The 26,456-nt window shown below is 40.9% G+C and overlaps 1 protein-coding gene across 1 annotated transcript in view; it reads left to right on the forward strand.

The window, feature by feature from the left end:
- Positions 1–26,456, forward strand: part of serpinf1 (serpin peptidase inhibitor, clade F (alpha-2 antiplasmin, pigment epithelium derived factor), member 1) — a 117,241-nt gene that overhangs the window by 72,421 nt on the left and 18,364 nt on the right. Inside the window, exon 7 of the mRNA XM_042076139.1 lies at positions 24,776–24,986. Within this exon, the coding sequence (XP_041932073.1) occupies positions 24,776–24,986 (211 nt within the window). The remainder of the gene's footprint in view (positions 1–24,775; positions 24,987–26,456) is intronic.

Below are 26,456 nucleotides of genomic sequence, written 5' to 3' on the forward strand. Positions count from 1 at the left end.
GGTAAGGGAGTGTTTCTTGCCCCTGTTGCTCTTGGGTGCTCCTTGTTGGTGCCCCCCCAATCCCAATCCTCCCCCACCTTTCTTATACAGCCCTTGCCACTTAATCTAACTAAACCCTACTGCACTTTTTACCCCCCCCCCCCCATAAATGCACAAATAGGCTGACACCAGACATAATTTCACTGCATTAAACATATTTTAGATATAGGCTTATTATGAACAATATTATTGTACAAATACTTTATTTATGACAATTAACATAGGAGCAATGCTTTACAAATGATGAACAAAGCATTTTGTAATAGTTTGCAACTGGTTTATAATGGGGAAAATTATTTCATTTATAAGTGGTTGTTTCATTATTTATTAAGTATAAATCATGTACTTACAAACTTACTAACTGTGTGAACAAATGCTTTACTGGTGAGAAATTATGTATAAACAAGAAATTACTAACGATGATCAAACCATTAACTAATAAGTAACAAAGGCTTAATAAATTATGAATTGTGTGTAGTTATTATAAAGTGTTACCGAATTTTGTAATCTACTCTAAATTTCACTGGTAACCATTGCAGGGATTTCAAAACTGGAGAAATATGTTGTGTCTTTTAGACTTGGTGAGCAGCCTTGCAGCTGCATTTTGCACCATCTGAAATCGGGATAGAATGGACTGAGTGACACCAAAATAAAGACAGTTACAGTAGTCCAAGCGGGATTAAATAAAAGCATGAATCAATATCTCAAAGTCTTTGAAAGAAAACATAGTTTTGGCTTTACTTAAGATTCTAAGGTGGCAAAAAAGATGACTTGACAACAGCATTAATCTGTTTCTCCAATTTAAAATCAGGGTCAAGTAGAAAGCCAAGATTTCTTGCATAAGGTTTTACATATCTGGCAAAAGACCCTAGTTCACTAATTGCATTATTTGCAGCTTCATTTGAAACAAAAAAATAGAATTTCTGTTTTGGATTCATTCAGTTTAAAAAAATTGGTGGACATCCATTGTTTAATCTCTTTTATGCATCAAGCAATGGGTTTAGAGCACCAGAGGAACCACATTTAAATGGGAGATACAGTTGTGTATCATCTGCATCCATATCATCCGTGGAACACCATAAGATAAGGGGGCAGATGAAGATAAACACCCATTTATCACTTTTCAGTAACTATCCTTATATTCAGACCATGTGTACATGCTAGTTTTCCCTTATAGCATATATTTGATTCTTATCTGCAAAATGCACATTTTCTGTAACCCTCATTGGTTTCAAGGGCAACTCAAATATCTACCAACGCATATTGGTATTGGCACAGACCGTTACTCATCTTAGGTTTTTTTATTGCAGCAAATAACGGTCTACCAGAGCACTTGCTCAAATACTCCAGGGGCCTTAGATACCAGGGTCCTTAGATACCTTTCATGTCACCTGATCTGTAGCCTACATGATCCAGGGTCTTTTCAATTGGGTTGCATTTTATGGGGTGATCGCATGGATCCTGCTTGACTCGACAGTCTTGCACGATCCCTGCAAAGCACTCCATGAGGCAAGGGATCTTGCCAAACAAGCAGAATTGTAGATTGTAAATTTGGAATGTCGAACGAATCACTCATAAATCTTCGAATCACGTGGCATGAGCATCTGCAACTGCATCAGTCCTCTGTTCCCACTGCACTGACCCCGAGCTCTGCAATGGCAAGTTGTACATCTCTACACTGGTCCCGAGCTCTGCTACCGCAAGCTGTACTCCCCTGCACTGACCCGAGCTCTGCAACTGCAAGCTGTACTCCCCTGCACTGACCCCAAGCTCTACAACTGCAAGCTGTATTCCTCTGCACTGACCCAGAGTTCTGCAACTGCAAGCTCATTGCCCTGCATGTCATGTTAAGTTAACCCTTGAGCCTACCCATTATTTTAGGATTGGTACAGCCACCACCGTGGCAAATGAAGGTCTGACCAATCTGCAAAGCATTCCTTGACCCTGGCTAGGAATCTTGCCAAACAAGTTTGCTTGTTATGTCTTGGCTTGGTATGTCTACTCATAGATTGGCATTTGCATCAACATTAGATCCCCTTCTGCTATAGACGACAGGCGGCTCATAGCTGTTTTAACTCAAGTCGTTCCTCCATCACATCCCCATTAGATCCCCTCTTTGCTACAGATGACGGATGCTCCATCACTCGCTTCTGGTTTCAAACGTAGCTCAAAGCTGTTATAACGCAAGTCGGAATCCCAGCAGACCGAAGTTCTGTCCATAGGGCCTTCATCTTTAACGCAATTTTTGGGGTGTATGGCGGAATTCTGCCCGACTCCTGTCTGTGCAGTTGACTCTGGCACGATTCCACGAAGCACTTCAGGACCTAGGTCAGAGACTTCGCCAAACATGCTCTTCTATTATGCTTTTATGTCTTTATGCAAATTCCTGAACGTGAACAAGTGAAAAGGTAGTAAAATTACACTGAAAATAGCCTAGGGTTAAATCATACATTTTGCACTGATGAAAGGCAGCCAGTGTTAGCCAAAGTTCCTAAATGTTTAAACTTATGTCAAAATGTACATGCTATATACATCGCTTGATTGGTTAGATTCTCTACAATTGATCAATTTATTTTACAGAAATTGTTCAGTTCATTTTACAGAAACCATGAGCACCAAAGTAGCACTACATCATTCAGATTTTTCACTGTGGTAAAGAGAAGCTAAAGAAAGTAGTGGCCAAAGTCTGAATGTGTCCATTCCTACTAAAACAGGTTCCGGTAGCTCCGTGTCTGTGTTTTTTTACCGTCTTTTGTTTACTTTTTACTAAGGATCTGTCGTGGAAAATGTCCACTTCCGAATCCAATTTGCCAATTAACAATTACCACTTGACTATTTAGTAATTTAGCACTCTGGAACAAGGCGTCCGAAGGAGACAATGTAGACAGAAGACTTTCTGAAGACTGTTGATCTTTATTCTCCATATTGCAATGATAGTACAGCCTAATCAAAGTCCAGACCAACCATCAAAGCAATAGGGAGGAGATATCATCAGCTAGGGCCCCCGACAAAATCTGCCTACGGAGGGCTATACACTATATTTTATACCCCTTGGCCCTCGAGAAGTGCCACCCTCTCACGTCATCCTTTCACCAATCAGCATTAAGCAGGGTCACTTACATTGGTGGAAACCATCTTCCCATCATGCATAAAACTATATGCAAACCTGTCTAATGCATAGGACATATGTAAAATGTGGTTTTCTGGTTCTTTCCAGTTTGGGGAAATAGGGCCTTTTCTAATTCTCTTCCTAGCTGGACCGGCCCTAAATCATAAGACACAGCGGCCTCCTACTCCTTGTCCTGTCCGGTGCTCACCAGCTGGATAACACCCCCCTTCCCTTGACCATGTAAGGAGGAGATGCTCTCATCCTGGTACCCCCAGTACTTTTCCACTCACCCCACTCCTCTGATAGTTGGTCTGGCCTACACAGGATACAATGATCTCACTCTGCTCACAGCAAATGCAGTGACATAAAAACTTATGACACTCATGACTACTGTACATTCTTCTAAAACATGAAAACCCATGATTACATCCCTTTAAATCATGAAAATCCACCATACAACTTTTTTGGATTGCGCACTTTGAGGAGTGTTTTCATTCTATCCTATGGATATGGATCTATTACAATGCTCCAGCGGCAGCAAACTTGTGTACACAAGGAATCAGCTGCTTGCAATACGACGGAATGCTGGTAGGGTTCACGTAAACATCCCGGAGGAGCTGTGGTGCTTTCGGGGGTGCAGAGCGGGAGTTAAAGTGAGGACTAGGCGTCGGGAGAAGAAGTGGCAACACAAGCCCTCAGTTCCTTCGATGGTTATGGGAAACATGAACTCAATGGCCAACAAGACTGACGAACTGGCTGCCCTGGTAAGAAATCAGAAGTTGTACAGGGATTGTAGTTTGCTATGCTTTACGGAGACGTGGAACAAGCCATATCCCCCCGGCTAACACTGAGCTGCCCGGCTTCAGTGTAGCTCGTTTGGACAGAGACAATAAACTTTCTGGTAAAAAGAAGGGAGGCGGACTGGTGCTATACATAAACAACAGATGGTGCAATCCCGGACATGTTACAGTGAAGGAGACTGTATGCTGTAAGGATGTGGAGTTACTAGCGGTCAGTCTACGACCATATTACATGCCGAGGGAGTTCTCGCACGCCATTGTTGTTTGTGTTTACGTTCCGCCTCAAGCCCTCCCGGACACAGCGTGTGACGTCATTCACTCTACAGTCGCTAGGCTCCAAACTCAGCACAGCGATGCCTTCTTTGCGATCTCTGGTGATTTCAACCACATTACACTGGATTCCACCCTCACAAACTTTTACCAGTTTGTTGACTGCCCAACTAGGAAAAACAGGACAATAGACCTCATGTATGCAAACGTGAGGGATGCTTACAGTGCCACCCCCCTTCCCCCACTGGGGAAGTCGGACCATAACCTCATTCATCTTCAGCCAATGTACAAGCCAAAAGTTCAGAGGCTACCAGTTGCCACGCGCACCTTCAGGAAGTGGACACCAGAAGCGGATGAGGCTTTGAGAGACTGCTTTGAGTCCACTGACTGGCGTGTGCTACTGAATGGAGAGGACTTAGAGGAGGTCACACATTGCACTACTGACTATCTGAACTTCTGTATGGAGATTGTTGTTCCCACAAGGACTGTACGCTGTTATCCAAATAACAAGCCTTGGATAACCAGTAATGTCAAGACCCTTCTCAATAGGAAATAGTCTCTCCAGCTCTGTATCCCGGGGACATCCAACAACCTAAGCCCCCCATCACCCCACGCCCTGACCCCGCCTGATGCCTCCTTGCCTGTGCCTGTTGGGCTGTCCAAGACTCTGGCAACCTTGACAGGGACATCAAGGAGGTGGTCATCCCCCAGCCCCCATCCCACCTCATTATAATAATAATAATAATAATAATAAAGCTTTATTTGTATAGCACCTTTCATACACAGAATGCAGCTCAAAGTGCTTTACATTTGAAGCATGTAACACAATAGTAGTCAGTCAGTCATTATCAATCACTTTTCTTTGCTGTTTATGATATGCTCAGCAACATATCAAAAATATAGAAAATGACGTCATAAGACTGGCAGCCTTAACCCTCTTACCCCCCACAAGCACGCCATATGGCAACTGTGGCAAGGAAAAACTCCCATATTCCAGGAAGAAACCTTGAGCAGAACCTGACTTAATAGGGGGAGCCCATCTGCTTCTGGCTGGCTGCGCCCTCCAATAGTAGCAGATGTAGAATAATCTGAAAATGTAGTCTACAGGATAAGATGAGTTAACTAAAGGCTTTCCTGTACAGGTATGTTTTCAGATCTTTTTTAAAAATATTTACTGAACTCGCCTGCTTGATGTACAGAGGCAGGGTGTTCCATAGTTTGGGGGCATAATGGATAAACGCAGCTTCTCCACTTTGTTTGTGGAGCACTTTGGGTACGATTAAAAGATTAGAATTGGATGATCTAAGTTTCCTTTGTGGTTGATAAGATATTAAAAGCTCAGAGATATATGAAGGTGCTATGCCATTCAGAGCTTTGTAAGTAATTAACATAACCTTAAAATCAATTCTATAGGAAATAGGGAGCCAGTGCAGTTCAGCCAACACAGGGGTGATGTGTTCTCTCTTCTTAGTCTTAGTTAAAAGTCTAGCCGCAGAGTTCTGTATGAGTGCCAATTTCTTTAGATGTTTTTTGGGAAGACCAGTGAAAAGTGCATTGCAGTAGTCTAACCTGCTAGTGATAAAGGCGTGAATTAGTTTTTCTGCATCTTGTTGAGTTAAAAAGGGCCGCACTTTGGCAATGTTTCTCAAGTGGAAGTAGGCTGTCTGAGTAACTTTACTGATATGGGGCTTAAAACTTAACTCTGCATCTAAGATGACACCGAGGCTTGTTACTTTTGGTTTGACCTGGTGTGCCAAGTTCCCCAGATTACTAAGAATAATATCTCGCTTTAGTTTTGGTCCAACCAGAAGTACCTCTGTTTTGTCATCATCACCATTACCAGTGCAACACTCACCCCCATCATCACTGGATATTGCACCCCTACCCCACATGGCAACCACGAACAATGAGGTGACAACGACTTCAGTCAACAGCCATCAGACACACAGACCCCAGATGCACTCCCCCTCCCCTCCCCCCTCCACCATCACTGCTGATCAGGCTATCGCACCTCTCCCCACATGGTGACCACGAGCAGTGCGGCAACAATGGCCTCAGCCAATCAGTCTCTAGCCACACGACAACCCTCCCAGAAGCACCATCCAACCCCTCAGACTGGAAGACAAGCTCTTGCAGATGGGTGTGGATGCTCACCTGGTAACCTGGATTACAGACTACCTGACCGAGCGACCACAGTTCGTCAGACTGAAGAACTGTCTCTCTGACACTGTGATCAGCAGCACCGGAGCGCCACAGGGAACTGTGCTCTCTCCAGTCCTGTTCACCCTGTACACATCTGACTTCTGCTACAACACCGAGTCATGCCACATGCAGAAGTTTTCTGACGATACTGCAATTGTGGGGTGTATCAGGGACGAGCAAGAGGAGGAGTACAAGAGCCTGGTGGAGGACTTTGTGCAATGGTGCAAACTCAATCACCTTCAACTCAACACTCCAAAGACCAAGGAGATGGTGGTGGATTTCCGCAGGTCTAAGCCCGCTCTGCTACCAGTCTCCATTGATGGGGTCAATGTGGAGGGGGTAAGCACCTACAAGTATCTGGGTCTCCACCTGAACAATAAACTGGACTGGTCAGCCAACACTGACGCACTCTACAAGAAAGGGCAGAGCAGGCTGTACTTCCTGAGGAGGCTGCAGTCCTTCAATGTGTGCAGCAAGCTCCTCAGGATGTTCTACCAGTATGTTGTGGCCAGCGTCCTCTTCTATGCAGTGGTATGCTGGGGAGGAAGCACAAAGAAGAAGGATGCTGGGCAACTTGACAGGCTGGTAAGGAAGGCTGGCTCTGTAGTGGGAGCTGAACTGGAGTGCATCACTTCAATATCTGACAAAAGGACCCTGAACAAACTGATCAACATCTTGGACAATGAATGCCATCCACTCTACAGCACTATTAAAAAGCAAAAGAGCTTGATCAGCTGGAGACTTCGCTCACTCACAACTGAAAGGCTGAGGAAGTCATTTGTCCCCAGGGCAATTGAACTGTTTAATGCTTCACTAAAGGCAAGAGGAGAGATAGACTTCTCTGCTTAGTCTGTCTGCCTCTCCACCCTCTTCATTACATTACATTACATTTAGCAGACACTTCTTGACCAAACTCTTCATGTTTGAGTACTGACTGCCCACTACTGCTTTACTACTGTTTTACTACTGTTTTACTAATGTCCACAGCCTAATGTTTTTACTACTGTTTTCCTGCTACACTGTTTTTCATGCTATATTAGCACACATGATCAATGGCTTCTGCTACAATACTGAATGGCTGTAACCCTATTACCTCAACCTGTTCTTTCACTGACATAGTTTTTTTTATAGTTTTTTATATTACCTTGTCTACATTATACTTTACTCTCCTATTTGTCCATATTATCTATGCTGGTCTCTAGACCTTATTATTGCACTGTTGCACTGTTGGACTAATGTTGGACTACTTTTTGCACCTTCACCATGACACTCACTCTCTTGAGCACCTTACCACACACACAGAACTACAGGACTACTGTTGGACTACTTTTGCACCTTCACCATGACACTCACTCTCTTGAGCACCTCACCATGCACACAGAACTACAGGCCTTGTCACTACAAGCGTCTCATGCTTGATCACCCTCAAGCAAACTGGATTTTTTACATTTCATTTATATAGTATATTTAGTATTTAGTTTTGTTAGTTTTTCTTATCTCCTACTGTCTCTATTGTACAGTGGAGTTTGGTTATATGTTTATACTTATACTAATATTTACCATTTCTGCTGTAAGTGCATGTTGTGTGTGATGTCTCTATGCTACTGAGACCCCCTGAATTTCCCCTTGGGGATCAATAAAGTATCTATCTATCTATCTATCATTTCATCCTTTCAGACTACCAGTATTTTGATATTGGTTTATGTCTCTCTCTCTCTCTCTCTGTGTCCACATGGTCCATGGACCTAGATCATGTGAATGATTCATTATCATATTTTATATATTCTTGGATAGCCTAATTTTTATACAAGTAGGCAAATATTCATACTGTTTCTAATAATACATTTGATAATATTTCCCATCTTTGCTGTGCAAATGTTTTGTGTGAAAGGTCCCAAATATAAGCAGATTGAGTTTGGCGATTGAAGTAAAATCCAAGGTTTTACAGCATTTATTATTATATGATTATACACTCACTAAAGGATTATTAGGAACACTATACTAATACTGTGTTTGACCCCCTTTCACCTTCAGAACTGCCTTAATTCAACATGACATTGATTCAACAAGGTGCTGGAAGCATTCTTTAGAAATTTTGGCCCATATTGATAGGATAGCATCTTGCAGTTGATGGAGATTTGTGGAATGGACATCCAGGGCACGAAGCTCCCGTTCCACCACATCCCAAACATGCTCTATTGGGTTGAGATCTGGTGACTGTGGGGGCCATTTTAGTACAGTGAACTCATTGTCATGTTCAAAAAAACCAATTTGAAATGATTCAAGCTTTGTGACATGGTGCATTATCCTGCTGGAAGTAGCCACCAGAGGGTACATGATGGTCATAAAGGGATGGACATGGTCAGAAACAATGCTCAGGTAGGCCATGGCATTTAAACGATGCCCAATTGGCACTAAGAGGCCTACAATGTCCCAAGAAAACATCCCCCACACCATTACACCACTATCACCAGCCTACACAGTGTTAACAAGGCATGATGGATTCATGTTCTCATTCTGTTTACGCCAAATTCTGAACTTTGAATGTCGAGAATGTTGCCTGGTCTGATACCAGGCAACATTTTTCCAGTCAGGGTTCCCACGGGTCATGGAATTTCTGGAATATCATGGAATTTTGGAATTTTATAATTTTGGGGGCAAAGTCATGGAATATCAATTTTGTTGTAGCAGTTTAAAATTGACTTGCCAAAATACATTAATACAGATATCTTTCCACTCAGAGTTGGTGTATATCTATCTGGTTATTAGCTTTACTGCTTGCTTGAGTAGTTGTGGTTAGCCCAACTTTGTTCATTCACTACCCATTTATTCATCTCCCGCTCTAAAACAAAGTAAAAGATTCTTGGATGCTATGCGACTGTTCTGAAAGCTTTGGTCAGTATATTGTACCCTTCATTGTAAATAGGTCATGGAAATTCTGTTTTTTTTTTGTCAGGGAAAGTCAGGGAAAAGTCATGGATTTTTTCACTTAGAGTGGGAACCCTGTCCAGTCTTAAACTGTCTAATTTTGGTGAGCTTGTGCAAATTGTAGCCTCATTTTTATTTTTAGTGGAGATGAGTGGTACCTGATGGGGTCTTCTGCTGTTCAGCCCATCCGCCTCAAGGTTGTGTGTGTTGTGGCTTCACAAATGCTTTGCTGCATACCTCGGTTGTAACGAGTGGTTATTTCAGTCAAAGTTACTCTTCTATCAGCTTGAATCAGTTGGCCCATTCTCATCTGACCTCTAGCATCAACAAGGCATTTTCACCCACAGGACTGCCGCATACTGGATGTTTTTCCTTTTTCACACCATTCTTTGTAAACCCTAGAAATGGTTGTGCGTGAAAATCCCAGTAACTGAGCAGTCTGGCACCAACAACCATGCCACACTCAAAATAGATGGTTTGGAGTAATTTCTAATTTCACCCTAGGGTCCTTTTCACCATGACCCCGAGCCAAACACCCTCCCAGAACCTTTTTTCCCTTGGTTGAACCCTGGTTGAGTAGCGCTGTCAGAAACTAATGACTTTCTGCAGGCGTAATGGAACCTACTTTTATCTCGTAAATTACCCCACTAATAATGCCCTGAATGGTACGAAACTTCTACAGTAGTACAACTATGTTCTTTACTCATAAAACAAGGCATTGAAAAGTTTGTAAGTACACCAGGAGTTTATTTAAATAACACTTGCCTGATGGATGCTACTATCTGCTACACCGCTGCGTCGACGTTACTTCCGTGATTTGGGAAAAGCCCGTAACAGTCCTGGCAGGAAGCGATTACATCAACGTTTTTTGGTATATCCAGTTTTTAATATTTTTTTCCGAAGTGTTTACAACTTAGTGTTAACTAATAATTGTTGCAAACTGGTACTACGAACAAAATATTAGTGCATTCCTGGATCTACATCCTTATGCATGCTTCCTGCCAGGACTTTTACGGGCTTTTCCCAAATCACGGAAGTAACGTCGAGTAGGAATTTTTTCTTTATTTGATGTTGGTGTCTCCTCGCGCACCTTCTGACTTTCCTCATACTCCGGTTTGTGTTTGAGGTGATGGAAGAAATTAGAAGTGTTTCCATCCTTTGTAAGCACCGTTTTTAGGCAAACTTTGCATATTTATTAGGCTACTGTTTATGCAGCATCAGAGGTGAAGTGAATATGTTTTCTCTAAACAGTTTAATTTGAACGATTTGGTGTAAACATTCCATTATAACCGTAGCACTTCGTCCAGCTTAGGTCCAGCTCCAGCTTCGTCCAGTTTAGGTCCAGCTGAATGTTTGCGGAAAACTACCTCCTCAGACTGTTTGCAAACCTTCACCAAAAACTCAAGGCAAAAAGAAACCTGTTTGCAACCTATATTTGCGAATTTGAACACACCTCTGATTTTCTATAACCAAACCAGTTCCAAACTCCTCCTCAGCTTGTTGTCCGCCTTCCACCATATTTGTTCTTGCTCTGCATGTGAGCTGCAAATGCGTTGTACACACAAATACGTCATGATCTAGCCTTTATCATCAATATTGTGGGATGAGCAATTGTTATCGTAGGGAAAATTAATGATAGATAGATAGATAGATAGAGATAGATACTTTATTGATCCCCAATGGGAAATTCAAAGGTCTCAGTAGCATACAGACATCACACATGATGATGTCACCCAGTCCTAATTTTTACATGTACATAATATTTAACCTTACAGTATATATAATTTAGGGCTGTCAATCGATAATTGTGATTAATTAATCTAAATGAATGGCATGCATCCATTTTTGCTATGAACATTTTGCTCTTAAAAACAAGTTTGGCAGATGAGTGAATCAATGAACAGCCAAACCAACATTATAGACTTTAAAATTCAATGTGTCTCTCTTTTATTATAATTTTCCCTTTAGGTCAGGCATCGGCATAGTGCCTGGTGTCAGATTTTTAGCATGACAAATGCAAATGACTGAAGTTACCACTCACTGTCAATGACATGTGCAGAGTAGGCTACCCTAACACCAAGGTAGTGTGTGGAATACCACCTAGAATTCCTTTCCTTTTTTTTGCCCATTCAAATGTGTAGTTTTTTATTCACATAATTACTAGGTTGTTGCCTTTTCTATCCAGTAGGCGGCAGTCCAGGATAAGAAATAGCAGTTCAAGAAAATAAACTAAATAGTAGGAACAAAGAAATTAAAGCAGCATAGCCTACAAGTGCAAATGGAAATGTAATGTGTGAAGTTATAGGAATGGAAATAATTGTAACCACCTTCTACATACTTTTAAAGACATTTTGTTTCAAGTGTGCAGCAAATGTAGTCAGTTTATTAAGGGAGTTTTTCAGTTAGTTAGTCAGTCATAGGGTAGGCTCAGCAAAACATTAGCAAAGTTAACTTTGACAAGGCTGGTGGCTAGCATTATTATCATCAGTGTGCTAACTCGTAGGCTCGGATATTTTTGCATTCAGGTGCTACTTCAGACTTGACAAACTCTTATGGTAAGTAATGGAAATTCCTTACTGCAGAAATAGTAGATTGATGGTCCTGTCAACAGTATTGGTTTGGGCGTTCTTCTTCTAAAACGTAGGCCTAGGCAAAATGTTTCATTCAAAGCAGTACTTTTACGTCTGCCTCCTTCAGTCACGATAGCCAGACTGCACTGGGTCAAATGTCACTATGAAATGCGATTAATCAGCGTTACATTTTTTAACATGTTATTATTTCTGTGTAAAAAAAATAAATTAACACATTATTTTGACAGCCCTAATATAAGTATTTACTTAATTATATGATTACAACAATCAGGGAAGGATTTAGTAAGGATTTAAGTTAGTCACTCCTGCTAGTTTGTGTATGTCTGTTTACTAACATGTCACTGTTCTGCTTATAGTTTGACCTTTATCTGCAAATTCTAATGGCTGTGAAAACATTGTTCTTCATCACCATAACCTTTAATTACAATGCGTATTTGTTTATCTAGATCTGTCCACTCACTTTGTCTCTTTTCTCCCCCTCCAACTCTAGACTGTGTGATGATGCTGCAGTCTTTCAACCAGATCTACTTGCAGAAACTGTCAGCTTACAGCTGCTCATTCCCATCAGACTGTGATGCATAAATTGTACGCTGCTTATGATACATATACAAACTGTGTACTCTCAAAGGGCCATTCACACCAGGAACAATAAATATATAGATAACTTTAACTACACTGACCAACGATAAGGAAAGTCTCTCCTTGTGTTGATGAATGTGATGGATTCTGATTAGATGTCTGATAGTGAGCCCCAACGATATTGATCTTCATGTTGTTATCGTTATAGTTATCGCTCTTGGTGTGAACGGCCCTTAAAGGAAAATTCTGGTGATTTTTTAAGTAAATCTCTGTTTCTTGAGATCAGTCAGTATGGGAAAAAAATATCAGTTCTACCTAGCTTGAGTTGCTGCAGCCAACAACTAGAGCTGCCAGGCACCTACAGTGCTACACTCTGGGGGCATGTTCATGAGCCCCCATATTCATGACCCCAGAGTGTAGCACTGTAGCTGCTTGACAGCTCTAGCTATTGGCTGCAGAAACTCAAGCTAGGTAGTACCAATTGTTTTCGTACAGACAGTACTCATTGACCTCAAGAAACAGAGATCTATGTAAAAAATTGCCAGAGTTCTCCTTTAATAGACTTTTCTTCATTGCTCTACTTATCTTGATAATCGCAACCTTAAGAGTACAATTTATACCCACAAAGTACACCCAAGACTTTAAGAATTACGGCCCTCCTAATTTTTTATCAACTATTAATTCTGTATGTATCAATGTACATATGTCGCATATATGATTAACCTGTGTATGAACTCATCTGATGCAGACAAATGGAAACTTTTGGATTCACACACATTTTCAGTGACACACTCAGGAACACAGACAGACATACTCGCACCCTAAAAGATCTGGTTAAAGCCGACCAATAGCAGTGTTGAGCGATACCTTTAAATGGAATGTGTTAAACAATATTACAGTAGCATTTACAATCTCTATATTGTTGCGCATCTGATCTGAATAGTTTTTCAAAGAATACGTAGCATTTCTTCTTCTCTTCCAAGCAATTCAATTCACGAAAACATGATTGTAGCTTTTCAGACCCATTTTAAATACTTTATCACATCTGACAAGGCAGTTACTTTGTTAATCCATAGCAAAACATATGTGATATTACATAGGCTATTCAATTTTATGAATCACGCTGAATCACATTTAATCTCCAGTGGAATCCCGATGGGATATAGCCTACTCATTGATGCCAAAAAATTACCTTAGGAGTTAATATCTGATAACGATGATAGATCTATGGTAATATTAGATCCTTGTCTGGCGTTACTATTAATTGTAAAATTGTACAAAAAGAGAATGAACTGGTTGAATTAACTGACAACACCGTACATTTTTATAATTGGTTTGTCTGCCTTGATTCATATATGTTGATCATGCTAGGCCTAGGCTAATATCTGTGGATAGGTTATGGTTGGAAATAATAAAGCCAACTGACATTGTCTATGTATGGGTTTTGTAGCTTATGTTTTAGAATTAGTGATGCTACTTTTGAGCACTTGCATGTTCTCATGCACCTATTATTTTCCTAATTAAGCACACGGTATAATAGAAGAGAGTGGATTAAGATAAAATAGTCCAAAGAGAAAATACACAACTACTGTAGGCCTACCTGATTTAAGTTTGGGTGCCGAGCCATAGACTTCAAGGTTGTTCCATTTTACATTAAGCAATGATCCCTCCATATATTTGAAACTTGCAAAAATTCAATCGTTTGCACATTTACCTACTAGCAAAATGGTGTAGCCTATCTTATATTGGAAACAGAGGGTGGGAATACAGGCTAGAGGTCTGCACGGGACAGATTTTTCAGTCCCGCACCCGCCCACTCCCTCAACATTCTGTCCCGCTCCCGCAATAATGTGTAATTTTTAGTCCCACTCCCGCCCACATCCCTCCCACAACATAAGGTCCCGCTAACGCCCACAAAAAGCCCACAGGATATGCAGGAGGGATATTCAGTTTTGCCTTTTGTCTCACAAAAGGAGCACTTGACACACACAACTGAAAAAGACTGCCAGATGTCTGAGTTTCTTGATTCTGAAAAGGCTACTGCAAAACAGCTGTGCTAGCTGGCATTTTTTGATGTTTGCCAGTGTTGCTGCTTCTGTTTATCACAAGTTTCAGTTTTGTCTTCCCCTCTCGTCGCTGATTGGCCTGACATTTTTCTTGTCTGAAGGCAACAGTTATGAACTATGATTGATGACTAGATTTCCCTGAAAGAAGATCTAGGTGGGCAGGGCCAGTTGTCCCATTCTTACGATAAAGGGAAGTTTGCAATTTTTTTCCAAAACACAGATCAGAATTAAAATGTGATTGGTTTATCTAAATTCTCTTCAACAGAAAGGTCTTGGCCATGTCAGAGTCCCCGCCCTTGACGTAGGCTACTTTCCAGTTGGCGCTACCGCCACGACGCAAAACTTGCACTCAGAGACAGATTTGGAGGTACACTCGGACACAAGTGTAATGATTGTAATGATTTTCGCTTGCGTTTCCCTGTCACAGCCAATAGAAATCGGTGGTGAAGCCACCAAACAGGTTGTAAGGTCATAGTCTCCGCAACCCTTTCACATATCAAAACCAAACTTGGTACATGGACAACAATAGGTACTGTTGGAATCCTTGGATCAAGCCGAGTTCAATGCACCCTATGATGTCAATTTCCACCATATTGGATTTTCCACCATATTGGATATGGTTTCTCATATCAAAAGGGAAACCAAATTTTCACAGGTCACAAATTTTGTCCAATCTTGATGAAATTTGACGTACGTACCAAGCCTGACAATAGTTAGTTGAATGCTTTTGATTTTCAGAAGTGTTCGCCCGTCACAGCTTTTCGAAAAAAGGAAGTAGGGTCATATCTCAGCAACACTTTCACGTATCAAAACCAAACTTGGTATATGAACGCGGGACTCCCATCATGTGGACACACAAGATATTTGGTGCCCTTTGACATCAGCCATTGCAATGCACATATTTTGACCCATATGCCCGATTTTCAAAAATGTACTGTTGGAATTATTGGATCAAGCCGAGTTCAATGCACCCTATTGCACTGCCTGTTCCTGTTGGTGAACTACACCTGAGCAAGCATGCTTTGCAGTTCCTCGGATATGCAGTCTAGTTACATTAGTGAACTAGACTTTAAGCGCTTATATCAGGGCTATTCAATTAGTTTGTAATAGGGGTCAGTTCATGAAAAGTATCACAACTGAGGGGTCAGAGAAATACGGCTTGAAATATGAGTAATCACAATAAAGAAGGTACAATAAAGTGCAACAACAGCTATATTGTTATATACAGGGGTGATTCTGGGATAAGACCTTTGGGGGGGCTCAGTCCCTAACAGGGGCAACACTACACCTCGAGCTACACTGGGGCAGAAGACCCCCCTACGGGGGTACGGGGTCATGCTCCCCCTAAAGAAAATTTTGTACAATTTTGTATTAAATGTTAGCCTGGGTGCCATTCCGAACTTCCCACAGGTCGGGAAGTTCGGTCTGGTATTGCTTTATTGTGGTGGAAGTATGCTCGCCCTATATCGGGCGGACCAATCAAATCAGGCTTTACGATGATGGACAGGTGAGCAACAGCACCTGGTCTATCACATCATCTGAGCACGCTTAGATTAGGCTTATGTTTGAAACAAAAACGCTGTGGCTAGAAGGATACATGGCTTTTAAGACCCCATATTGAAAATTCATATTATTTAATGAGGTTGTATCACTAAAAACTATTATTTCTGAAAACTTTGGCCAAAGTTGAGATGTGGGAAAACTTGTGGTTTCACTTTCATCAAGGGAAAACAGCGCTGTTGCATTGCGACATGCTCCCTCGTTCGTTTGAAATCTCTGATTGACCACCTGTTCGAGGGATTTGCGACAGCCTTTCCCAGCTGTTTAACATGTTTGTAGCATATCACTGTTCAACAGAATTATTTTTAAAAACGGAGGGGATATAGGAGAAAAAGGATGGTTTGTGTGTTTTCTTCCTACACCTTACGGTAAGCTATTTTGTTGCTCTGATTGGTTAGGTCTATCCAATTGAGTGCAGAGGAATCCCCCCCCCTGTATCGGTTGAAACACGCCCCATAATTACGTCCCAATGGAGCAGTATCAGACTCATATTCTGACTAGAATTGAGTATGACTACGTCAGGCTAATTAAATGTATCAATCTGGTACACTTTGAAAAGAAATCCAGGGGTTAGAATTGATTATTTGTATCTATGGATAGAAATAGTGTTGCTGTAGCCTAAACTATGTTGGGTCATTCCGTCTCCTTTCACCTAAATTCTGAAAATCTTCTCACTTGACCATCTCAGAATTTCCTGAAAAAAATTCTAGTAAGAAGATACACTTCTTAATAGGACAAATCCAAAATATTAGGTCTCTACTGTTAATAGTTAGTCGATTTTGGGCATTTTTTGGCATCAAACTCTGAAAAGCCATTTTTAAACAGCAATATCAGGACACTATCTCACCTGTAGCCTTCAAATTTTCTACAGTCAATTACTAATAGCATCTAGACATGAAATGTCAGGGGTGTAGCTCAGGTACCTAGAATATATAACCTAGAATGGTAGGCACTTAAACTTCTTCCAAAATTTGACTTGGCGAAATGAAATAGCACATTTGAAGAGTTGAGTTTTTTAGATAGAAGACTTAGATTTTACAGTAAGCATTTCTGGTACCAGGTTAAACACTGTACAAAATGTGGTCACTCTTAGATGATTAGTTTCACAGATATTAAGGCTCAAAAATGGAAAAAACACATCGACGACAGTCTGGGACACAGCAGTTCAATTTTGGGGCACGTGCCCCAGTAAAATTGCCCCTAATAAGCAGCTGACAGTGGATCTCGTACCAAGAAGTGGCAGTTCAGTCCAGTTTAAATATATTTCAGAATATGGTTATGGTTATGGATTTAGCAGACACCTTTGTCCAAAACGAAACATAAATACAAAACAACATAATAATATTTAAAATTGAGAATTTAGAATAGGCCTACACTAACAAACAAAAAGTGATTGAACTGTAGCCAATTTATTTATTTTAATAATTATTTTGAATGGTGTTAGGGACACTAACATTGTGGTTATATAGGTGTTATCACCAAAACATATCATATCCCCCAGTAAATAGCCTCTGAGTGATCAGCAGCAATTGTAAAAAGCAATTGTAAAAAATTAGTTAAACAGGTTGATGCACAAGAGATAGGCCTAACATTAAATCACTGACCTCAATGTCCAGCTCATTTCAGGTGCTTTCTAATAGTCTAGCAATTTCATTTGGTCTAATATTGGCTTATTATTTGCATGTTGTTATTGCCAGTTTATTTTACAATTGAATTAGTTACCATTTCAACTCGTAAAGGGTAACGTTGTGTGATGACACCGAAGGTTGCAGTTTGGTGAGCTAACTAATCTTTATAGGCAGTTTTGCCTCTTGAAAACCCCCATAGGCAACAGCGCATCAGCACATCTGTCTCGACCTTTGACCTATTACTTTCTCACCTGAACCTGGCTGTTTTCTTTAAAAAAAAAAATGAAGAAGAAAAAGAAAAAAAGGAACGTATATCCATCTATGAGGAAACAGACTGTGTGTCAGGGTTTGTTTTTCCAGTGTTTCAGTTCACTGATATGAATGAGTCTGATAATTCGTCAGGTCGAATTATTTATTTTTCATTGGCATTGACAGTTAAACATAAGAAAGTGTCTGGTAGGAAGGAAATGGCAGGCTTAATAGCACACTTTAAATGATAATAATTGGCATCATCATCATTGTGATCAGGGAATTACAGATTGGTTCCACAAATACTACTCCTGTAGCCTACTTAAATGTGTTCATTCGATTAGATTTCATTTTCACTCCATTAGCCATACCTTTTCAGTGGTAGAAAGTAGCCTACTCTGACGACTGTTCCCCAAAGTTGTCTGCGTGTACTGAAGCAACCTGAGGCGCTCACCAATCAGAGGCATAGCTCACCAATCAGAGACATCATCACATACCCTTTACCATATATGGCGTTTACAAACGGAAGTTCTAGAGGAGTATGACGGAATTTGCCACGCCTCAATCAGACAGGTTATTTATTCACAGTCTACCTGCCGAAGTTGCAGCATCGGCGTTACTCCGCTCGCAAGACGCATTTGGTCAATCCAGGAGCCAAGTCGCCGGTCGCATAGATTGGCTTCCCCAGCGCCTTCTCGGGCATCCAATCGCTCGCCTGTTTCTAATAACAGCAATAGCCGCTGCACGACCCGAAGAAGGAGAGCTACTCTGCGGACTATATCTTTGATTAGAGCAGAGCTGGATGCGCGTGGGATTGATTGCCCTCGTTCCGCAGGCAAAGCAGACCTGCTTTGCCTTCTCCAACAATGAGTTTGTCTTTCCACTCCGTTCCTCCGGCGTCTCCCCCTCTGTTCATGCAACATGTTTTTCAACTCAGCAAGTTATGGTAGCCCATGTGCAGCCCTTTAATTTGTTGCTGCTCACCACTTCTCTTGTTGTTAGCTACCGCGGTCAGCTATATTTTAATTGCTTATTTTGCTAAATTGGGGTGCATTAGATGTCAAACTTCACAACCGCGTGTTTTGGGCTGTCATTTTCAACATCTACTCTCTCCTGCAGCCCTATAAAATTTTGGCTAATTCCTTTTTCCATCGCATGGATAGATCCCCCTCTAAAGACTATGGACGCTCCGTTACTCGCTTCTGGTTTCAAACGCTGTTTTAACGCAAGTCGGAATCCCAGCAGGCCGTTACTCTACTCATTATTTTATGGTGCAGCCACCGACGCAGCAAATAACATCCTGTCCAATCAAGCTCTCAAAACTCTCTGCCCGTGGTCCTCCGACGCCTATAACTCTTATATCAGATGAAATGTCTCTGATCTGAGGAAATTAGTGCACCTCGCACTCTCCCGTTGAATTTGTTTGCGTGGTCCTGGCTATAGGGTCCCTCATCTTTTATGCATTTTTTGGGGGGAATCCTGCACGACTCCTGCCTGCGCCACGATCCCGCAAATCATTTCAGGACCCTGGCCAGAGACTTCGCCAAACATGCTTTTCTATTATGCTATTATATCTGTTTGCAAATTACAGAATGTGAACTAGTGAACTCACGATTGACATGGGGTACTTTCCATAAGACCATTTCTCAATGCAAATCAAACCAGCTATTAGGCTAACTGAAATAAAACCATCCTAATCTCTAGGTATGTTGGAGGGTATGTGATGATGTGGGTTTATTTTAATTCCAAAGGCCAAGGGATCTTTATCAGGATGTATAGTACCCTGGATCCATGAAATAACTGGCCTTTAAAAATAAAAATCTGCCTGCTTCTATGGGAATTTCACATAGGGGTATGATTACAAAGTAGTCTCCGGCTCTGCTCCCACCTACTTGAATGCCCTCATACAGACATACGCTACAACCAGACTGTTGCGCTCCTCAGACGAACGATGTCTAGCTCTACCACCGGTACGCTCAGGCCAATCCAAATCCAGCCAGTTCCTACAAGGGCAGGGACATCCCTCTCCATCTTCAAAAAACTCCTGAAGACCCAGCTCTTTAGAGAACATCTCCTCTCATAGCACCACTAACAACAAGTCTTGCTGATCCTAGCACTTACCACCCGTTTTGAACTGACACTCAACTGTTAAAAACAGCACTCACTGATGCACTTATTCTTACTGTACTCTTACTGTACTGAGAATTGCTTTAAAACTTAAACTGTTCACCATGTTAGTCGCTTTGGTTAAAAATGTGTCACTCAAATGTAATGTAATGTAATATAATGATTACTTATGCACCCTGTATTTTAATGAAGAACATTTATTTATTTAGAAAATTGGTGTCCTTAAAGGTTGGATTTTTCCTTATTTTTTTAATTAAGGCTTTAAGATCCATTTCCAAAAGATGATTTTTTTATTCCTCTTTTTAGTCAACTTTAGCATGGGGTACTTTAGCATGATGTTTTTAAAAAAGATCTGAAAACATACCTGTACAGGAAAGCTTTTAGTTAACTCATCTTATCCTGTAGACTACTTTTTCAGATTATTCTACATCTGCTACTATTGGAGGGCGCAGCCAGCCAGAAGCAGATGGGCTCCCCCTATTAAGTCAGGTTCTGCTCAAGGTTTCTTCCTGGCATATGGGAGTTTTTCCTTGCCACAGTTGCCATATGGCGTGCTTGTGGGGGGTAAGAGGGTTAAGGCTGCCAGTCTTATGACGTCATTTTCTATATTTTTGATGTGTTGCTGAGTGGATCATAAACAGCCCCAGCAATGAAGAAAAGTGATTGATAATGACTGACTGACTATTATTGTGTTGCATGCTTCAAATGTAAAGCACTCTGTGTATGAAAGGTGCTATACAAATAAAGCTTATTATTATTATTATTATTATTATTATTTGTCTAATGCCACTGGGTATGTTAGACGAGGTCGAAGTGCTCATAGGACAGTTAGGGGGGAACGTAGAGGCAGTGTGGGGAGTCGCAATGAGAATGACAGTAGGCCTAGTCCGAGCTGCGCAAATTCTCTCCACTCGACGCGAGCGCGAGGCAGATCTGGCCATGCTGCTCGCAACAGGAGCAGAGGTGGTGACACGGGGCAGGAGAGCCATTAGGCCATGCATAGTCTATCACAAGATGATGGGAATGCCGGCCCTGTATGGATAGGATATGGATATGGATAGTCATTATCTCTACAGCAAAAGGCCTGCTACATAAAAAAAAAAAAAATTGTCAGCCATTTATTAGTAATGATTTACACTGTTGATTATCTATTTCCCTGACCATTTAGGACATATATGTGTTCTTTTTTGTGTGTTCATGTCCTTGTGATGTGTGTGTCTTTGTCAGCTAAGAAAAAAACAACAACAAAAAACATCAACAAAAAAAACAAAAAGAAAACAAATACTAACATTGTCTCTTGTCTTGTCTCGTCATCTCACTCCTGATCTGTGCCTTGCCGTGGCAAGTGAGCTTTTGAACTAAACAGGTCTTGTCTACTTGTGTTTGTGTGTCATCTGAATAATATATATGTGCCCCATACATGGAATCAGAGTGCCTACTGTATGTAGTAAATGGAAAATCTCTACAGCAAAAGGCGCCTACGGCTACATGCATTTGGTTTGTTTCTGCCATTTATTAGTAATGATTTACATAGTTTGTTTACTACTTAGTATTTACCTGAGCATTCAGTATTGTGCAATATAGCATACAGAAGGTGAGAGACATTTTGGGGAGAAAGAAGTGGTGCATTTTATCATTCAAACATGCGACTTTTCATGAAAGTCAGAGATTAGTGCTTGCACTATGCCTGAAACACATGTGCGTACTGTACCTAAATCCTCAAATTATGTCCGGGATTCTTTTTATAGCCGGGCCTCAGATTCGGACAAATAAAGGCCAGTAATAATTTTGTTTCGATTAAGCTCATAAAAGAGCTCTTCTTAATATTTTATATTGTTGGTTGGTTTAATATTGTTGTTAATGAAAAGTCATTGTCCTACACCATGAGTCTACAACAGTCGCTTGCCGCCCCTATCTGAGCTTGTGGCTGCCAGGCATCAGCCTACAAATTTTATAAAAAAGTAAATCATGCATAATTTAAAAAAATAACTCAATTTAGGCTATCATAGACCTCTTTGGCTATACAGAATAAGGTTTCCATTACAGCACAGCACACACTCCATGCAGATGGAAATCCCGACACTCTTTCAACTACATGAAACTTAATAGTGAACCATCAAATAGCCATCAGATCAGTGGTCATCAATCAGATTATATTTAACAATATAATCAAACAGTCCAAACGTAAATTAAATCCCAAATCAAACATCTTCTGCTTTTGATAGCCTACCGGTATGCCTCTCCAAACGAAAAGTAGGCTTATGTCTCACAATAAAACGCACCACGTAAGAAATAAAGGCCTAGCTGCCTTGAATACAAGCCTGCCCCAAATAAAGGTGCTTTGCGCAGCCTAAATAATTTGAGGATTTACGATAGTCTGTCTCCTAAACATTCCTCACCTGTTATCTAGACATGCATAAAAACATTTGAAAACAAAACTCACTGCCATATATGTAATATTTGCTACAAATTATCTTTCACGTAATGAATGCGCACACTAGAAAGTAAAAGTAGGCGTATATGCGTTCCGTGTCTGTAGCTGTCTGTTCACATCCGCAATCGATTATAACATTCCTCAAATAGAGAACACATCCATGGTCTCTCGCGTTATAGGCTGACATGCTTCTGTGTTAAAATTCCTGACGGTTCCTGATTGCTAAAGTTCTGTTTACCTTTCCTGACGATAGTGGTTGATGTTGAAGCACCTAGGCTATAATTTGTACTTGAGTCGGAGTCAGTCAATAGTCCCGCATTCAGGCCGCTTCATTATTAGATTAACGTTATCAGACAGCTAGAGTTCTGGGACTTAATAAATTATGCGCAATAGTTAATAACTTATGTGCAATATCCGCAATCCCGTGCAGAAATATAGGCCCTGGTTTTAAATCTGCATCTTTTTTTTCTCTCGCTCTTTCGGAGGTGGCCTGCCGAGCATTTGATCTGATGCCAGCTTGTGCCAATATATCATCCAAAATACTTGATCGCATGATGAGGTAGCCTCCCGAAATGTTTGATTGCATTGCATTCTCCACATTTTTTATCTAAATATTCATGTACCACAACAGCATTTCCGTTCAGTGAATCTTTTGTAAATTGCTTTACAGTTAGCGTCGGGCCCTCGTTGGCAGCCTTCGGCTTGCCTCAGTTTGCCATTATTCACTCCTTCGTCTTCATTAACATTCCCGGTAGAATTCTCAGTATTTTTGGCCTCTATGTGTCCAGTTTTGGTCTTGGATTTTGTGAAATAAATTTCTAAATATCACCTGCTTGCTGCAGCTTCGGTCTGCATGTCCTTTTAAAACGCCTTCTTTTTCTCTCTCGTGAGCATTTAATCTGCTGCAGGCTTGTCTCTCCACATCGCCCATAATGCTTGATTGCATTGCATTCTCCACATTTTTAGCTAAATTATCATGTACCACATCAGCATTTTTGTTCAGTGAATCTTTTGTAAATTGCTTTACAATTACCGTCGGGCCTATAGGCCTACTCTTATCTCCTGGCTTGCCTCAGCTTTGGTCACGTCCTTTTATCCATCCAGTGTATGATTGAAGTGTTCCCTTAATTTTGAGCAGTATACAGTATTTTAAACCACATGAAAAGAGCAATACTCTAGTCAAGAGGCTGAATAAAACTGAATGACAGAAGTTACAAAATGGCTGGTGCAGATTTAGTGGTTGTGCTATAAGTGAGAGAAAGCGATTTGAATAGAGGAAGCCAGAGAGGGTGATCAAAAACCAAATGCATTGCCGCATTCTGAATCCTCTGCAATGGTCACACCACAAATGCATGTAGGTCCACTTCAATAGAATTATAAGCATTGAGTGCAGTTTCATACAGCCAATAAACGGTTTTGAATAAAATAAACCGAAAAAGGCCATATTCGGTTTACTAATAAACCGTTTGCACACCCTAGCATACAGTATGCTTCACACAGAATTAAGATAAAATGAACCAATTGCCTCTCCCATGCACTTTCCTAATCATGGCGAAACAACACGCACACTTTTGGAAAGACGAGGAGACAAAGTTACGTCTTGCAATCATGCAAATGTCATGGAGTTTATCGACGGGAGAAAATTTCGTATCGACACACGCCTGAACAAGTGAAATACAGATGGAAGACCCTGAAAACGCTGTATTATTCAGCCAAAAAATTCCACCAGCGGAGATTTACCTCATGACATTGGGAGCCTATTTGTGTGCTGTGTCGCTGACTTATTCAGAATAATGTCGATTTCTATGTAAACAGGAATATGTGACATTCTACTTGCATGTAAACAGGTTAAACAGAATATTGACAAATGGAATTTGGGCAATAAACTGATTCAAAACAGTTTATTCCCGGCATGAAAATGTGCTCATTGTCTAGTCTAGAACTTTATGTGAGATAGGGTGTGTTCTTCCTTATAGCGACTGAACTGGCAAGATTCATGCCATACTGTACATGTTTTTTGTAACTTTAGTTGGGTGCAACTAAGTTTGTTCCTACTATGGATAGCTGGATTGGTTGGGAATATCAGAATCTCATTCTTCATAAGACAGGTGACAGTCATCCAAACTGAATATCATTCAATGTATATAGTACACAATGTGTTCTTGGCCCCTAATTGTATTAATTTGTCTGCAGATAGCACAAGTTCAGATGGAAGAAGGGGTCAGCATGTTCGTCTTCCTGCCAGATGAGGTCACCCAGAATCTCACACAAATAGTGGAAAGTCTGACAGCAGAGTTTGTGCAGGATTTATCCATGACTCTTCATCCAACAAAGGCAGAGCTGATACTTCCTGTCCTGAAGCTTAGCTACACCACTGATTTTCTCCCCTTACTACCTGATTTAGGTAAGTCTACAGTTAGTAATAATTTCATGAATTCAGTCAAGTCACTTTTATTTCTGTAACACAAAACATAGGTCGTTTTACAACAGATAACAGAATTGCTTTACAGTTGAGAAAATATTCTAAAATACAGATAACCAAGAAAAAAGGAATAAACAGTACATGTTAAAGGCAGATCTAAGTGAAAACACATAGAACTGCAGTGACTATAAAAAGTATTCACACTGTGGATATTTTCACATAAATGAAATCATGGTCAATATAATTTGGACTTTTTTGACAATAATGTACAAGTGAAAGCAGATTTATACAAAGTAATGTTAATTAATTAAAATAAATACAATGATACAAGTGTGAAAAAAGAAAGATCAAGAAATATTTAAATATTTTAATAAATTACAAGAGAGAATAAAAAGTGCAGCGTGTGTACAGTCCATCTGCAAGTAGGCAATAAAAAAGAAAAAAAAGAAAAAAAAGTTCATATAGTCTTGTGTGTGTTCAGGATACGGATTGCTTGAGGATAGAATCTCCTCCTCAGTCTCTCTGTTCTGGTCTTGTAGCAGCAGAAACATTTGCCTGACCTCGGTCTTTTGAAAAGTCCATGATCAGGATGTGACTAGTCCTTTACAATTCTTTGGGCCCTTTGGTTCTTGTAGGTCTCCTGCAGGGTAGGGAGAGGTGCTCTGATGGTACGTTCGGCAGATCGCACCACTCTCTGTAGGGCACTGCAGTCACAGGCTGTACAGTTCCCATACCAAGTGATGATGCTACTTGTCAGGACACTCTCCACAGGCTTGAGAACCAGCAAAAATGTGCAAACACATTGAACAACTGGAGATGATGAGGTGGTAGCAACCAGCAGGAAAACCCAGAACAATGCTCTCCAGACCAGGTCCAGAATGTGCCTTTTGAAGATGCTGGCCAGGTGCACCACATCCTGGCTAATTGGATCACCTGATTAGGTAGCAAACATAGAAAACGGCAGGTAACAGCACCCCTACCACTCACAGCCAGTAGGGTGTGCCAAAAATCATAACGGTAAATCAGAAGGAACTTTGGGGGCCGTAAAATCATCACTGAAGGAGACTTGCTTTTAAAGCCTGTGATGGTTCTCAGTCCTTTCCATACACGAGCTGGATCACCCTCACTGAAGTCGGCTTCCACTCTGTCCCTATGTTTCGCCGGAAGTCAATGTGCCGAATTTCAGTCAAATTAGAATGGTCGTCATGACGCTGTGCACAGAGTCTATAGCGCTGCTTGGCCTCTTTAATGGTCTTCCATAAGTTGTATGATGCTGCCTTGTAGTCTGACATTTCAGCCGTGATAAGTCCTGCATTGTATGCAGTGGTATGCGTTGTTAATGCCGTGCAGACTTGTCTATCGACCCATGGTTTCTGTTTCGGAAAGATCTTAATCTTCACTACGGAATGATGTTGTCAGTAAGCAGATTGATGTAGGTCAATGCTATTTCCG

This window comes from Alosa sapidissima, chromosome 21 (assembly GCF_018492685.1).
Source record: "Alosa sapidissima isolate fAloSap1 chromosome 21, fAloSap1.pri, whole genome shotgun sequence".
Lineage (NCBI taxonomy): Eukaryota > Metazoa > Chordata > Actinopteri > Clupeiformes > Clupeidae > Alosa > Alosa sapidissima.